At 43.3% G+C, this 16397-nt stretch overlaps 1 protein-coding gene across 3 annotated transcripts in view; it reads left to right on the forward strand.

Annotated features, from left to right (window-relative positions):
- rtkna (rhotekin a) overlaps positions 1-16397 on the forward strand; it is a gene marked incomplete at its 5' end in the record, with an annotated part of 51823 nt that overhangs the window by 23023 nt on the left and 12403 nt on the right. Inside the window, one exon of one of the 3 annotated variants that reach the window (XM_079271012.1) lies at positions 4048-4119. The exons of the other annotated variants lie outside the window; for them this stretch is intronic. Coding sequence (XP_079127138.1) covers positions 4048-4119 — 72 coding nt within the window. Of the gene's footprint in view, positions 1-4047; positions 4120-16397 lie in introns of those variants that run through there. 3 annotated transcript variants of the gene reach the window in all.

Consider the following 16397-nt stretch of genomic DNA (forward strand, 5'->3'; position numbering starts at 1 on the left):
CCATTTTAAATTTTAAGCATATTTTAATGATTACCAGCATAATATTGTTAATTGCAATAATTCTGGCCAGCATAATCATGACATGACATTTTCATATCGTCCCGTTCACAAAGACACAAATGAGAACACACACACACTTGACTCTATTACCTTCTGTGTCCTTCTTCACCTTCAACTACTAAAAGCTTGCAGAGCCTAGTCGGAGTTAAAGAGTGTCCAAATGTCAGTATATGTTTATCGGCATTCGGAGATGAAAAGGTGAATCCATCTTATTGTTGGGATAGACTCAGGAAAGGGACAGTGATCCCTGTTGGTTCTGGGGAGAGGCATATAGCTCACTATGATTGGTTGAGACGAACAGCTAACCGGACTGAGACCCTTATTAACCCCCGCTACACTGAGCCGTTCTGAAACACTGTCATTGATCCGTGCGGCTCGACGCACAGACTGGCTGTAGGTGGTTATGTAACTTCATGTGTAAGTTTATTGAGGGACTATTTTGGGGCCTACATAACAACACACACAGCTTGTGTCCTCTGCAACCGCAGCTGTCACTGTGAAATCCACCAAGATTGACGGTCAGTGTGTGTATATATGTGTATATATATATATGTGTGTGTGTGTGTGTGTATAGATGTGTGTGTATGTATGTATGTATGTGTATATATATATATATATATATATATATATATATATAGCTTTGAATATGATCTCTGTTTATTTAACTTGCAAAATACTACGGTATAGTTTGCAATAGCTATGTACCAATGATGACATGTCACATGATGTTTATTAGGTTTCTCATGTTGCAGGCATTGATACTGTTGTGGTGATAATAATGAGATATGCAGTTTTTGTCATTTAGATTTACAGGTAAACTCTGCAGTGTATTAGTATGTAAACTACACAGCTATGATATGTGAATAAATATCGCCTCTTACATGTTATGACAAGCTGGAATCAATCACTCTGTGATGTTGATGTCAAGTCTGTTTGGTGTCAGGCTCTAGTCTGCTCCCAGCATCCCATGACCTTTTCTCAGGGCAGCCTGACACTAGGAGGAAAGCATGTTACTACATGTTTCTTGGTCCTTGATAAAACCATGACAGGCACATAATAATATGGTCACAGTTTCTCAGATTTGAGGCACAGTTCAGCAGAGTGGATTGAATGATCCAGTTTGTGTTTGTAGATGTTGCCATGCCCTTTTATGGCCAATAGGGGGCTGATAGGCTACCCACCATAAAAGAAATAATGGTCTAAAACTTGGTGGTGAAAGGAAGAGAAAGCAATCAAATTCCTGTATTTTGACTCGTATTCCCGGCACCTTGCAATAAAGCAATTGAAGCTTATCCGTGTGCTCCAGTGCTTCCTTTGGGTCAGTTTATGTGAAATTACCCAGAGACCTTTATTCAAACAAAGGAATGTGAAAAATGTGGGTAAAATATTTGAAAGAGAAACACGGGCATGTCTCTTAACAACCGCTCTCATCACAGGCAGCAGATTAAAATCTGCACAAACTCGAGGTGTGAATTTTGCAAACGCTTATTTTCTGCGAAGTTGCTCTTTCAGGCTGTGATAAGAATTAAGATTCGATCGTTATTATTACGCTTATGAAAAGATTACAAATTAAACAGAAATGGTTTGGGAAGATGTCCTATAATTAGACACAAGGCTACAACAGACTCCTCGTCTAGAGCGGGAGGAAGGGATCTTGTGGATGTGCAGTAGCAGCAGAGAAGAAGGGGAAACACTTGTTTGAGAAAAACACTCATGTCGGTGAGTCAATAGGAAGTGCTGAAGTCTCAGAGGGAGGGGGCTGAGTGAATCATTCATTCAATGGTTCCAGTGAGGCATTCAGCATGGGAGAACTGAAACTCACTGTCCAAGTATGTTCCTTATCTTATATTCCTTGAATATGTAATGTGTCATTGTTTGGCTAATACCCTTGGTGATGACATAGTTACAGCCACCACTGTTTTGTTAGTGTACGGTGTACATGCCGGTATTGTCAATCACTCGTGTTGTTCCCTGAACTCTCCAGTGAACTGCGAGTGCAAATTCGTCTCCAGCAGCACTTCTCTGGCTGGCTCTCTGGCACAGCTTCTTGCTGATGAAACCTTAATCTGATTAACTGTAGGATATTTACAGCTCTAAGTCCTGAGTTATCAAGGCGCGTCTTGTTTTTGTTACCACGTCCACACTCACACGGAGAGACGAGCAGAGAGAGCGCGCGATGGATTAGAGTGTTAAAGGCAAATTTTACTGTAAAGTTTTTGTTGGTGTTGATGAAGTGAATGCCAGGACAAAGCACCCCCGTCGTCCTGTTGTCCTTGGCTTGAGGTTAAGAGCTGCTTTCACCCAGCCAAATGCACAGATGTATTATTGTACCATTGAGGTGGACTTTGTTGCTCTGTTGCCATTAGCCAAGGCTGCCCACAGACTTGACTCTCTCCTCCTCCATCCTGATCCTCCTACATGTCATCTGTTGCATCCCAGGACTGTCATTCCACTTCTTAACCCACAAACAACATGCAACAAAACAAGTGTTGTGGTTTTTGTCTTCTTTTAATGAGGTTGTAGCCATTTTGCTCTGTTGATATTCAGGGAAATATTAAAACAATAAAGACGTTTGATGCTTTTTGGTTAATTCCTGCAGAGGTATATTTTCATAACGTTCTGTTTGCAAAATATATCCCTAAAACTCCAATTATTAGTTTTCCAGTGCGGATTTCCTGGAGCCATGCAGGTTTATTCGCCACACTTTTATTCTAGCTGGACTCTTCTGTGTTTTCCGTTTCCACCTGCCCACAAATCACTCTCATACATCACCGGTCGACAAGCCGATGCACTCAGCCGCACAGCAACTTCCCAGTGCGCACACAGGGGCCAGGCAATAAGCAGAGGCAGGCACAGAAAGAGAGAGCAGAGAGATACGGGTGGAGATTTGTATTTCTACCTGAATGATGACTTGTTCTGTCAGTGGAATTACATATAAATGCACCAAATGTAGGCTGATGGCCAATATTGTTTGAGCACACTGATGTTTTGATATTGTAATTTTTTTTTTATTAGCCTTTTGGCTAATTCCCTGTCTAATTCCAAGAATTAAAATATGATGATGGCCATATTGTACTGATTGCATATATTATCCCTGGGCCAATTCAGGATTTACAATGTACTATCACAGAGCGTTTATAGTCCTCTACATGCACAGCGTCTCTTCTATGGGATCACCTACGAAGGCAGACATCAAGGGAGAGGTTTTGCTGTGACTGTCTTGTGTATCTAATTACCAATTATTACAAATTAAAAGAAAAAAACCGGTGTCCTCGATACAAATGTAGAGATAATGTTTTTTTTAAATAAACTTCAGCTGCTCATAGAAGCGAAGAAGGATGTGTGGGAAAAGTGGGTTGTTTTGCCTGCACTGTTGCAGCAATGCAAACGGCATATTGACCAGTGCCTTGTGAAAAAAAAGTTGAGTCATCACTTAAAGGTATTTTTTCCACTGTGGGCGGTGTAGGCGGCGCGACCACACAGAGCATTTTATTGACACACTTTGCATCCCACTTCAAACTATGGACAAAGTCGGGGCTGCCAAATCCTTCTTATGTCAGTTTCTTCCAAATAGCTAGACTGCACTGCCTTTTTGTGAGGGACCCCATGGGACAGTAAACATACGACAACAAACTCCTGAGAGAAAAAAATGTAGCCTTAGTACAATCTCATTTAGGCTGCTGTTTGGTGGATGACACTTAAAAAAATAGCTGCCAACACCCCATGGATCCTCCTCAAGGACCACTGGAGGTCCCTGGACACAGCTTTGAGAGCAACTGCCGTAAATGACAGATCGTTCTCCTCTGCTTGCGCGCAGCTACACACAGATTAGGAACGCGCGCACACACCCGCCTCCTCAGAAACGGCTCTCGGTTGGGCCATCAGCCGGTCAGTCTTTATCCTCCCTTGTGCTGGTGGTGTTGTGTGTGTGTGTGTGTGAATTCGGACTGGAGCTCTGGAGCTACTACGTCGTCGACGACAATGATGATGATGATGAAGACAACACAGAGAGGGGTTGAAACACATGAGCGCGATCGTTCCCAAATTGCCAGGAGTGAGGTTTGTGTCTTCTGCGCGGATCCATAACAACTTCTGAGGTTAATAGACGGCAGCTATTTTCGGATTTTCGGTCACTATTTCCTTTAGCCTCTAAATGCAGCTGCCTCAGAGGGAAAATCTGAGTTGAGGTATTTCACAGGGTGTGTGGGACGTTGAACGGACCTTGGTGTTGTGAAGCGCGTGCTGGTTCTTGAGAGTTGGGAAGCGGAGTGCTGCTCTTTTGAAAGGATGAACAACTCAAAGAATCAAAGGGTAAGATTTGCTGTTTTTTCCCCCGAAAAGATTCAGAGGACTTGGATGGAATGGAAAAATGACAGCTGTAGTGTAAAACACGTCACACTTGGGGTTAATTCGTCACCGTCGGATCACGTAAGCTCTATGATCCGAAGAGATTTGGATACCTCTTCATTATGTCTACTATTGATTGTTGTCTACCCTGATCATATGCGGTTTACTCATGTAAGGAGAAACGCAACGCCACGATTGCAAACCGCGACATTTTAAAGTGACCTTGTTTATCTCCCAAGTCTGCATTCCTGGTTGGTAATCACGACCTGTTTTAAATCAATAACTTCGTTTTATGAATTTGGCTCGGGGCTTATTTAAGTAGAGGATTTTATTCATAAAATTCCATCTTTTAGAAATGGTTCACACTGCCTTTTTACTGCCCACCATTTGTTATCACAATGGAGATTGAGGGAATAGATGAACCAGTTTAATTGGTTCATGTATGCCAAACTGAAGAGTGGTAGCCTACCTATTGATCTGTGACATCTTGTAGGCCTATGCCATACTCTTCAAGTTAATGATTTCTGCTAATAATCATTGTTTTAAAAGTCAAGATTTTTCAGGGAGTCTGGTTACAATATATCCTAAATTGGGCCAATTGTATATGATAAGTGTTCCTTTTTACATCAGACAGCTTTGTTGCAGTAATTGCATTTTCTGTGGCCATAATGACTCAATTCAATAAAGCAGCTATTGATTTTCTTCCTTTGTTTGTCACCTTAAACAACTCCCTCTCTATGGCTCACTCCATGCTATGCTTGTGGGTTGCTGGAGGTTACTTTAGTAGGGGATAGTAACCCTCAATTTCATGTTCTCTGACTGCACTGTGCCGTATCACCCAGCCTCTCAGAGTTGGAACAATGTGACTGTTTCTGCAATAATGACTTACATCTCCCAGTCATCACCCTTTCCCCTCTCTTGTGAATAAACGTTTCCCATGCGCCTTGAATTGGCAGCACAAAAATATCTTGAGCAGAAAAAAAACTTTGCATGTGAGAATATTATGATTTTCATTTCTTTCTTTTTTCCCACAGAAATAAAATATCATTCCATGGTTTTCACATTCAGCGGTTTTGCTCAGAGGATCCCAGTCCACATAGCAGAGGCATGTCAATCTTGCATTCATTTTGTTATTTTAAGAAGCAGTTTGCCATGCTTTCCAGTTAAACACATGTACACCGAACCACAGAAAAGTGCTAAAAAGAAAGGAGGGCTAACATGCTAAACCCCGATAAGAGCAGTGGCCAGGTGTCCTGAGTGTGTGACTGGCAGTCCGTTTGCTTTCTTAGTATAAGCACATTTGTCACAGACCACTACCTATAATCAACTTTTCTATCACCACTGAAACTCTATCCATGCACAGATTATCCAAACAACTGGCTGCATCTCTGTCTGTTGATTGCCTTTACTTAATGACAGGCTGCTTCCTGATGAGAGAGAGAGAGAGCTAGAGTTTAGATTTTAGTGTCATGTTGATTTAAAAGGTCACCTGCATCAACATCAGTCAGAGATTGAACGAGCCAGACAGATGTGATCTTTCCATTCCTGGAATGCAACCTTCTGTGTGTGTGTCTGTATCTCAGTGTGTGTGTGGTGCGGAGAGAGCTCAAAGCGTGTGGTGTGTGTGTTCATGTTGTCCCTACTACTGTTACAGCCACAGCCATCTCTGATCATTAGTAGTGAAAAGGTTACTTATGTGCCAGAGCTCATCCTCAGTGTGACAAACGGCATCCTTAATATCCAGTCTTCCTGATGCTCCTGCAGCTTTAGCTGTATTCATCGCATGCTGCAGTTAAAGCGATTTATTATTTTTCGTCGGTGCCTTTCTGCTCATGCTTTTCATTGCCTTTGCAATTATACAAGGGGGGAGAAAAGTCAGCGTCCTGTGTCAGTTCACTCGCTGTGGAATCTTACAGCTTTCTGTCTCTTTCTCCACCTATCTATCTGGATGGATATCTCAAGTGTCTCCTCTGCTTGTATGTGTCTGTCTTCCCTCCTCTTTCCTCCCAATCCTTCACTCACCTCTGCAGTCACGTGTGTTTTCTCTTGCTGCCTCTTTCTGCCCCTGCTCTGTGCTGCTGTGTGTCTGCAGTAGAGGTCATTCTGTTTTCTCTGCTGATATTGTCCACTGCTTTTTCCGGCGAGGAATGAGAGCGGCTGAGGAAGACCGCCATATGTATTGTACGGAATAGCGGCAGCAGTGGAGGAGGAGGGGGGGTGAATTGGACTTGGACTATGTTGTGCGTGTCTCCTTGAGCCAGTTGTCTTTGGACTAGTGTGAAAAATGAGCCACTTACACCTTGCTCCGCCACAATATTGCTTCACTGCCCATCCAATTATAGATCTTTTAACTCTCACTTTTTCATACACAATCTTCCTCTCTCGAGGGGCTTCTTACTTTTCATGTAGTCTCTTGCCAGCTCTGGTCCTCCTCTCCTGCTTTCAGTTTCCAGCTTCACGACTCAAGTAAACACTATACAAAGCCAGCTCAGAATCCGCCCGACATGCCATGGCAGAGCTCTCTCAGTAAAGTTCTGTCCTATTTATTTAATTTTTGGTTCTCCGTGGCAGAGTTCTCGATGGGTTTGTCCTGGCATGAATGCCTCAAAACAGAAAGAAAATCAATGGAGAGACAGAAGAGGGAGTGGGGAGAGAAAGACAGGTTGATGCAGGAGGACGTATCCGTGTCATCATACGTACACATGTACATTTATGCAGCAGCAGGTTAATGGTGTGGCCTTATGATGCTGATACAGTGGGAAATAAGTGACGGGCAGGCAGATAAACGGAAGAGACTGACAATTAGAGCGAAGTGAAGACCTGACGATGCAGAGGGAGATTGTGAACGGATTGATGGTCATTAAGGAGAGCTCTCAGTCCCACAGACAGATAATCAGACAAGCAGCTAATGCAGAGCTGCTGGCAGCGGATCACAATCGGAACCCAGTCCACGTCTATCTGTCATGTCTACCCGAGGAAGCAGATGCTGAGCGGTCAGTCATTTATACTGCACTGTTTGACAGGCTGACCTGCTACCTGTTGTGTGTGTGAAAGTTTCCCTTCATTTTACAATGCATCCACACTGCCAGTACATGATTAGGTCATGTTTGTTTCGTGGAATTGCTCTTGTGTTGAGAGATATGTGAGACACCTCAAAATTTGTTCACTTACTAGATCTGTGGAAATGTGACACAATGGATAATCCATCTAGGCAACCCTCTAGCCTGCTCCCATGGCCCCGTGATGAACTGCTGGCATGGCCGTACAGAATCGATAATAATGATATCAAAACGGGGCTTTGTATTCCTTCTCACACACACTCAATCAGTGCACACATCATGATGCTCAGGTGATACTTTATTGTTTGGGTTCGATTTTGCAGATAGAGGATGTTAATGCTTGATTCAATGGTCTGCTGTTTACAATGAAACTCATTCACTTGTTTTTTTTGTATCCATGTTTCTGTAGACTGACTGAAGTAGAGCCTCCACAAATACCCCCACACTGAGCAGTCAGTGGCTGTCAGACCTCCATCCTGCATTTGTTCCACACTGGAAAAACGCTACCCTCATAAGCCTGTTCTGATATTATTAGACCAACTTGGTCAACAGCCAATATTTAGCAAGCATGCATTTTTATGTTACGGTTCTCTATACAATATTCGGAGCATTAAGATAGCATCAAGCAACTCTCTCTCTGTGTGTTTATATCTGAACTTCTCTGTGCTTTGTTGACGTAGCCGGGCCGGACGTGCTGTTCTTAGTGCATGTGAGGATGCCCCACTGGCTAGCTCATGGTAGCCGCTCTACACCAAAAACGCCCTGCTGACCGACGGCATCGTAGCAGAATTGTATCGCCCACCCTTTGGTTTTCCCAACAGGTGCACACTGTTGGCTCTGACAGCACTGTCAGCACTGCCGTTGTTTGCACTGTTTGCACTGTTTTTGTTAGCCGCAAGATTTTATTTCGGTATAAACTACCATACAAAGAAAATTTCATTGCAGCTGTTACACACTGCTGGGTTTATGGATGAACTTCCATCGATATTGCTGCCAGACTGCTAAAATGAATTTCCAATAAGTTCAATGAAAGGCTGTTATTGATCCAATTTATCAATTTCACCTTGATTAAAAACATGCTTCAATATTGGCTGTGTAAATGGCTTAAATGTGTGGTGTATGACAGTTTATTTGCCTGTATAGAGTAATGCTTTGTACTAATGCCCTCACAGCACAGGGTTCACTCTGAAATTGAGTGTATGTGAGAACCAGACTAGCTCTATTCGTGTCGGCCTGCTTACGGTGCATTTACACGTCAGCAGATAGAAGCTGTTGTGACCCTCCCCCCCCCCACTGTCATAGAGCCTGTCCTGGCAAACAGTGTGCTGTTGTAGCTGAATAAATATGTTGAACTTGTGTCTGTTTGTGCAGTATACTGTAGATAAGTGGTGGAGTAAATTTTAAAAAAAAGTATGTAGCGGTTTTACATTTGTGTGTGCGTGTGTGGGGCTCCCCAATCTGTTCTGGAGGTCAGATAAGAACCATGAACACACACACGTGCGCGCACACACTTTCAGCAATTCATTTTATTCCCTTTCTTGTTCTTTTCGCTTTTCAATCTCACTTGCCCTTTCCTCCTATTATTCACGAAAACTCTCACTGAACTGTCACAAATGCTTGTATACACACATGCACGCACACACACACACACACACACACACACACACACACACACACACACACAGTGACTCTAAGGGTTAATGTGAACCATTAGTAACCAGAGCAGGCTGTAAGTGCTGTGAAGTGACAGATTCAGAGACTCAGTGAGTGGATCTCACCTTACGTGTTCCCCATGACATGAATATGACTGTCATTAATCAAAGCCATGAAACAAATACTAATTTAATTATCCTGTGATAGAATTATTCCTCAGGTCTTAATTCATGTCAGCCGTTAATAAATGGCATGCAGGCTGTAGAGCTGTCCACAAAAAGCAATGTGCTGTCTTACATTTCATATCCAGTTTAAGTCTGTTAGATCTTAATATTTTCTCGAGACCGTAAATTTAGTTTCTGATCAAACGAGGGTAGAAATACCTACATTTCTGAAATCATTAATCTGTTACAAATTTGAAATAAGTGACTGTCATCAGCGCAAAAGCTAGCATCCCCCAACTCCCATGCACACACAATCTCACCTTCCAGCCGTGCCTTATCCGTCCCTTTCTTTGGTTGTTTTGTCCTAAGGCCAGAGGGCTGAGGGTCAGCTCAGTCATATCCGGCTTTCAGAAGTCCCTGCAGCTTCATGAATATTATAATGAAGCGCATTCTCTTTGCTGGTCGATAGTGATTCAAGGACACGAACAGATACCCACATGCATTACACACAGCTTCACCATGGAGTATCTGCTGCATTTGCCTCTCTGTCTCGTACACCTCCATGATGGCCAAAGGCCTCACCTCCCCTCCAACGGATCTCACGTGGGAGCAGCACATGTGATTATATATACACGTGTGGCCAGTGATGAATAATGGAGCACACCGAATATAACACGGAGTCAAACTGGGAAAATTGCAATGTCCGGTATTGATTGAGATGATAGAAGCTGTAAACAGCAGTGTCTGATTGCTTTTACCTCAATAAGGCCCACGTTGTAATACACATAATTGAATTGTGGGGAGAAGATAAGTAGAAGAGTGGACACACACGGTATAAATATTGAGTATGGTGGATTATGTACTTACAAGGTATCAATACCTTGTTTGCGATTCTGCCAGTCAGAAATATATTGGCATAACAAGCTGGGTACAGCTATATGGAAAGTATGATGAGTTTTCCATTCAAATTAAGATGTTCAGATAGGTATGAATAGGATATTAAAAGTCCAAACTTGAATGCCATAACAAAACGCAACAAATAAATTAATCTTTAATCTCTTCCTCCTCTTTACAAGGCAGCTGGCCAAAACCAAATGCTATGGTTGGAAGTTTTATCACATGGCAATCGCATATTAGAATTTTGTAAAAGCTCTATTTTTGTGCTGCAAGGCCGTGGTTTTGAAATCTACACAGGTTAAAGTGCTCTTTGGAATGTGAATAAAACAAGGAGAACGCATTAATATGTCTGTAGTATAGCAAAGAGAGCAGAGATAAAAGACAACAGGGAGGACAATTTGGCAGGTTTTAATGCTAGTTAGGCCGGCTGAGCTAATTAGCCTGATTTCCTGATCCTGATTCAGATGAGGAGGAAAGCCTCAGATTACTGAGACCAGCATTTTGTGTTTGTCACTGAAATGATGTCAATCTGTTGAAACTATTCATTGGCAGGGGGAGGGGTTGGATCAACTAATGAGAGCTTTACAAATGTGTTGCAAGTGTTACAGTAGGATGGGCTTGTGGTCGTGAGATAACTAGCCACCCCTCACCCCACTCACCCCACTGAGGATGAAAAGGAGCTTAATGGTACGGGACCCAGCAGGGATGCTACTTTCTGTTGGGAAACTGTGGCACTGTGACCTCTTGCCCTCTAGACCCTCTCTTTGTCCCTTTTAGCTGTTTGTCATCTGCCATTTGTCTGTCCCTCTCTGCCCACTCCCATGAGTCAAAGTGCAGTGTTTGTTCTGCAGAGGTTCATGTTGATTCAGTTTTTTCTTTGTTTGGACCACGGGAATTCTTGACTCTAATGCCAACAATATGCCCCAAATTCATTTGTCATTATTCCTCAGCAGTAATGTGCTGTATAGTGGCACTTGCAAGTTTTACTAGGAAAACTGGACGCAAAATACTCAACCAGTCATGTGATATCGTCGGCCAGTCACAGGCAAAGACGACTGCAAACACGCGGTCTGGACACACGGCGGAGATCGAATCCAAAGCCTGTCGTGTTCTACTTTTACCCTCGCCTTCCCCCTACGCCCACGTCTACCCGAGGCGTGAGGTAGCATGTCATACTCAGAGCTGTCAGTCACCATGACACTTGCAGAGGTTCTTGAAAGATTCAAACGAGGGTTTGTTGGTTTACAAGAAAGTAATGTGCTTCGCCCAGCCCCTCACAGCCATATCAGCGTCAGCGATAAGCGACAGCCAACTTCCGTTCACAGACTAACACCTCTCTTCAAACAGTAATTTGATGTGTGAGAGAGAGAGAACTGGCTGTAACGACATGTGAAAAATTCCAGCACAGAGTAGATCACAATGTCACATCTTTGCATTTTTGCTTCACGTGTATCTCTTAATGTGATTAAATCCCCTCTACCCTATCTCCCCCACTTAGGGACGCACTAGCAGAGTGCTCTCATTGAGAGAGATCACAGCGGTCTTTGATCAGGGGTTTAGAAGGACCTGCTTCGTACCGTACCTTCCCTAAACCCTCCTCGCCTTTCTCTGTATGGCCTCTGGCTGAGAGGAAAATCAGATAATAATACAGCATCAGCTTGTATAATCGTCGGTGGCTGTGTTCCAGGCCTGCAGTGCACAACACTGACTGCCAGTAAAGTTCACTGATGAGGTGTGTGTGTGTGTGTGTGTGTGTGTGTGTGTGTGTGTGTGTGTGTGTGTGTGTGTGTGTGTGTGTGTGTGTGTGTGTGTGTGTGTGTGTGTGTGTGTGTGTGTGTGTGTGTGTGTGTGTGTGTGTGTTTCGTAATTCATTAATTGCCTCTCGCAGCCCCCAGACAGTCCGGTTTGCCAATTAGTCTCATTAGGGTTTATCCATTACTGTTTTTTCATTAGAAGCAGGCGATTGTGCTTTCTCTACTTTAAAGCTGTGAAACATACAAAACTATAGAACTGCTGGTGAATACAATTATTACCATCTCACGACTCAAAGCCTATTCTGGTCTGTTTGGATCCTTGAAGGTCAGAAGATGTGTTGTTGTGCTTCTTTTTAGATTCAACTGTCAGAGAAGATTTCTAATTCAGTGTATTATATCTGAACATAGCATTACTGTATTTTTAATGCAGCCCAGTTTTCCCCCCTGGTCCTCTTAGAGGTGATGGAAGAGGAACAGGGGGGGTCCTGCTGTCATAATGTCATAATAAACTACCTTGCAGGTAGAATGTGCATTTTATTCCAGCCCACAGTTATTTATGAGTCTGCTCTGGAACCTGTACGCAGTGTTTCATAAATCTTTACTCTCCAGGCCTCCAGGTTAGTTATACGCTGAGAGACCACACACAGTCATACAGTAGATAGATATACCAACACGCATGCACAGGTTCTCACACACTTCCTGTTATTATCACCTATACGTTGCCTTCAAATCATTATGAAGTTTTTTTTTGCCTGCTCGTGGCTCCTCCCAGCTCCCACTCTGCTACTATATGATAATGCGGACCCAGTATATTAGGCTGAGTGTGCACGGCCGTGTAAGAGCCATCACCCTTTAGTGTGCCTATAAATTGCTGGAGTGATCACTGCTTGGCAGATTCGAAGCTTCCTTTGCACTCTTGTAACTCTAAACAATTAGTTTTATGGCTTGAAATTCACTCTTCTGTTGCTCTCTTTAGGGACATCGGCCAAAAAAATGAAATGCACTTGCATGCACAAAATGCACATGCAGAGCAGATATGCAACATATTTGCATGCATTTTTTGCATACACATGCATATTCCTGCATGTACATAAAACATGATTTAGGACAGAAACGCACACATATCATTTCTCTCTTGAGCACTTTCTGCTCTGACACCGCCCTGTGTGTGCTGGGACCCAGCTGCATTTGAAACACTGCCTTTGTGTGAGAACAGCTGGCTGCAAAGTCATTTGGACACGCGCTCGCACACACAAGCACATGTAGACAAGCACTCACATAGTTTTCCATGCAAGCAGAGCTGAATCAGTCTATATTGTCTGTGAATAATTGAATGCATAAGCTGTCTGAAGTGGGGAGATTTCACAGTGTTCCAGTTACAAGGACGAGTTGGTCCACTGTTAAATCTCTGTAGAAATCACCTCAATAATGACATCAGCATGTTGGCACCTAGACGGGGGTACACAGGTGCATTTTGCCAAAGGAAAGGACCCAGGGAGTGCGTGTGTGACCTGGCACTGAACAGACTTGGACTGCTCTGTAGCCAGACTTGCTGTCGTAAAAGGCGAATGCAAACACTCCACCCAGTTACTGTTTCTCGCCCCCCTCCCTCCGCTCTGTCTGACCAGTACCAAACTAGTTCCCGTCACTGTTATTGTGCCCAGGCTTCCCAGCAGCAGCTGGAGTGTGCGACACTGTAGGGACATTGTTGGGTGAATTGGATCATTGTTTTGGAGTAGTTTGGCTTTGGGGATTGTTGTCTGTTTTCTCCTGATCCCCAGGCTATGTGTTCTGGAAATGTATGGAATTGTACACACATGTGTATCACATGAGCAATGTGACTTCCTCCCCCAACATCCCAACAATTCGCTCATGACTCCATTTTGTCCATTCACCCATATTCTGTCCATATCCTTATTATATTATGTTATATTATTATATCTTCATTCCCACTTTTCATTTTCTCTCATACGCTGACTCTCTCTGAGCTAATTTGCCATTGATTTCTTTTCCTCTCTTTATCTCGTACTCTTTCTTGCACTCTCAACTGCTCCCTCCATCCTTAACTGCAGCCGTGCTCTGGGTGTGGGAGGGGAAGAGGGTGAGCATGAGGGAAAGTAGCGGAAGAGGGTGGAGAGGAAGGCGAGGCACATAGTTGTGGCTGGCTAATTGAAAGCCAGCAGTTTGGTCAGTGAGGTCTGTATGGGAGTGGTCAGGAATTTCCAATTCTTGGTTATGTTTGCGTATGTGAAATAGAGAAAGACAAGCACTTTTGTGTAAATCTTAGTGTGTGTGTGTGTGTGTGTGTGTGTGTGTAAGTGAGTAAGCAAGACGTTTGCCTTTGTGTCTGAGTGTGTTTAAGTCCTGCTGTTGTTTTTCTTAACTGTTGTCCTCTTGCTACTCTGCTATACTGATTTTTTTTCACTCTGTCTGTCCAACGAGCAGTCAGCTGTGACGTGTTGTCTGTTAAAAAAGAAAACAACTTCAGAATCAGCAAAAAGGAAAAAGTAGTACAGTTTTATAGTAACCATGTTCACCATCTTAGTTCAGCATGATAGCATACAGACGTTTGCTAATTAGCATTACAGCTGAGGCTGGTGGGAATGTCATTAGTTTTACAGGTATGTCGTCATAAACCAAATTATTGGACAAATTGTACTTGACAATGTCTCCGGATGAAAACAATTCATCCTTGAGTGGAAAATGAACGTCTGTAAATGTCACTGTTGTCCATCCAATAGTTGTCGATTTGGTCCTGATTTCAGTCAGGATCAAAGTGACGAACTGAACTAACAGACTGAGCCGCGTAACGAAACAGTAGAGCTACGCTAAATGGCAAAATATTATTCTGGTTAAAATATGGTTTCTTTTTTCAATAAGTGTCCACATTTCACAAATATACATATGAGTAGTTTTGTAAATGTAAACACACTTAGTAATAACTCCTCCTCTTCCCCCCTCTGTCATTCTCAAGTAGTTTGAATTAATATGGTTCTACTGTGCAGAGCAAACTGTCATTTCTTGCTGTGTTTAACACTAATTTGCTGTTAAATCTAACCCCATGGACTAACCCCATGCTGTAACAGCAGCCGTCTGGTCTGCTCAGGGCCTGAGGTCAGAGGTCAAGGGTCAGGGATCTGAACAGAAAAGCCTACCCATTCGTAACAACACATTGTTTACACACCATCTGCAGCGGCGTCAAATCCCCAAACCAGCTTGTTTGTGTAGGTGTGTGTGTGTTGGTGTCTCTGAGATCACACCCACGGACACACAAGTGAGGATCAACACACAGTGAGGTGATGGAGGAAGTGACCATCTGGTATCTACTGAGGCATCAAATTACCTGCTCAATGGTTTACATTGGCCTCATGCATAATACTGTGTGTGACATACAGTGATGCTTTTAAAATATATTGTTTGAAGCAAAGACTAATATTTACTATTGCTTGTATTGTTCCTGCTGCTCTATTCTTTGTTTCATTATCCCTTACATTCATTTGACAAACTAGTTTATCCAAAGCAACTTTTTTTTTTTATACACACATTTGTTGTCTTGCTCAAGGACACTTCAACATGGGGACAGGGATCCACCAGCCCTGTGAAAAGCAGCCCACCCACTCTACCATGTTTATGATTTAGCTAAATAACTCCACAAGAACAGTAATTGTTTGAGTATGAGGTAACCATATGCAGTTCATCAAAATTCTGCCATAACTCACTTCCAAAGTTAATTGCCAGTAAGTAATTAGGACGTTTTCTGTCTTTGACCATTAGTGTAACTGTCAAGTCTTTTTTTTTTTCCTCTCAGAAAAAGACACTCCCAATTATTTCCAAGTCTGCTCATATACAGCGCTTTATGCTTCATTATCTCAGCAACAGATTTGCTCATATGGAACCCACTACCTCTCTTTCTGTTGCCAAGTCTGTCTCTTCTTTTCTTGATTGCCACCTCCCTTTTGCCAAAATTGTGTTTTTCCCATCATTGTTGTCTTCTCTTGTAAGTCTACCACCTCCTCACCATCCCTCCCTCCGCATCCCCTAACACGATATCTCTTGACATTCAGTGCTTTCTCTTTCTTTTCTTCCGCTTGTACTTCCCGTTCTCGTCTCTTTTTTTACTCCCAACTGCCTCTTACACTCACCCAGACCTTTCGCCCTGTCAACCCGTATCTCCGCCTTTCTTCTCTCTCGCCCCCCTCGCTACTTTTTTTTCTCGAGTCCCCCCCCTCCCCTTGTTTCCTTTGACAGCACCACCTCCCTCCCCTCTGTGTTGCTGCTTGATACCCAACATGCACTGCTGCATCCCCGTCGCTCATCCACCCTTCCTTCACCGTCTATCTGGCTGCTGTCCACACTGCCACGATCAGAGGCAGGCAGCCTCTCTGTCAGTGCCCACTGGCCTAACACCTGCCACTCTGAAGACACTGTGTGAGGGAGTCACTGTGTCCGTGTGCGTGTTTGCA

This window comes from Melanostigma gelatinosum (genome assembly GCF_949748355.1).
Source record: "Melanostigma gelatinosum genome assembly, chromosome: 6".
Taxonomy (NCBI): domain Eukaryota; kingdom Metazoa; phylum Chordata; class Actinopteri; order Perciformes; family Zoarcidae; genus Melanostigma; species Melanostigma gelatinosum.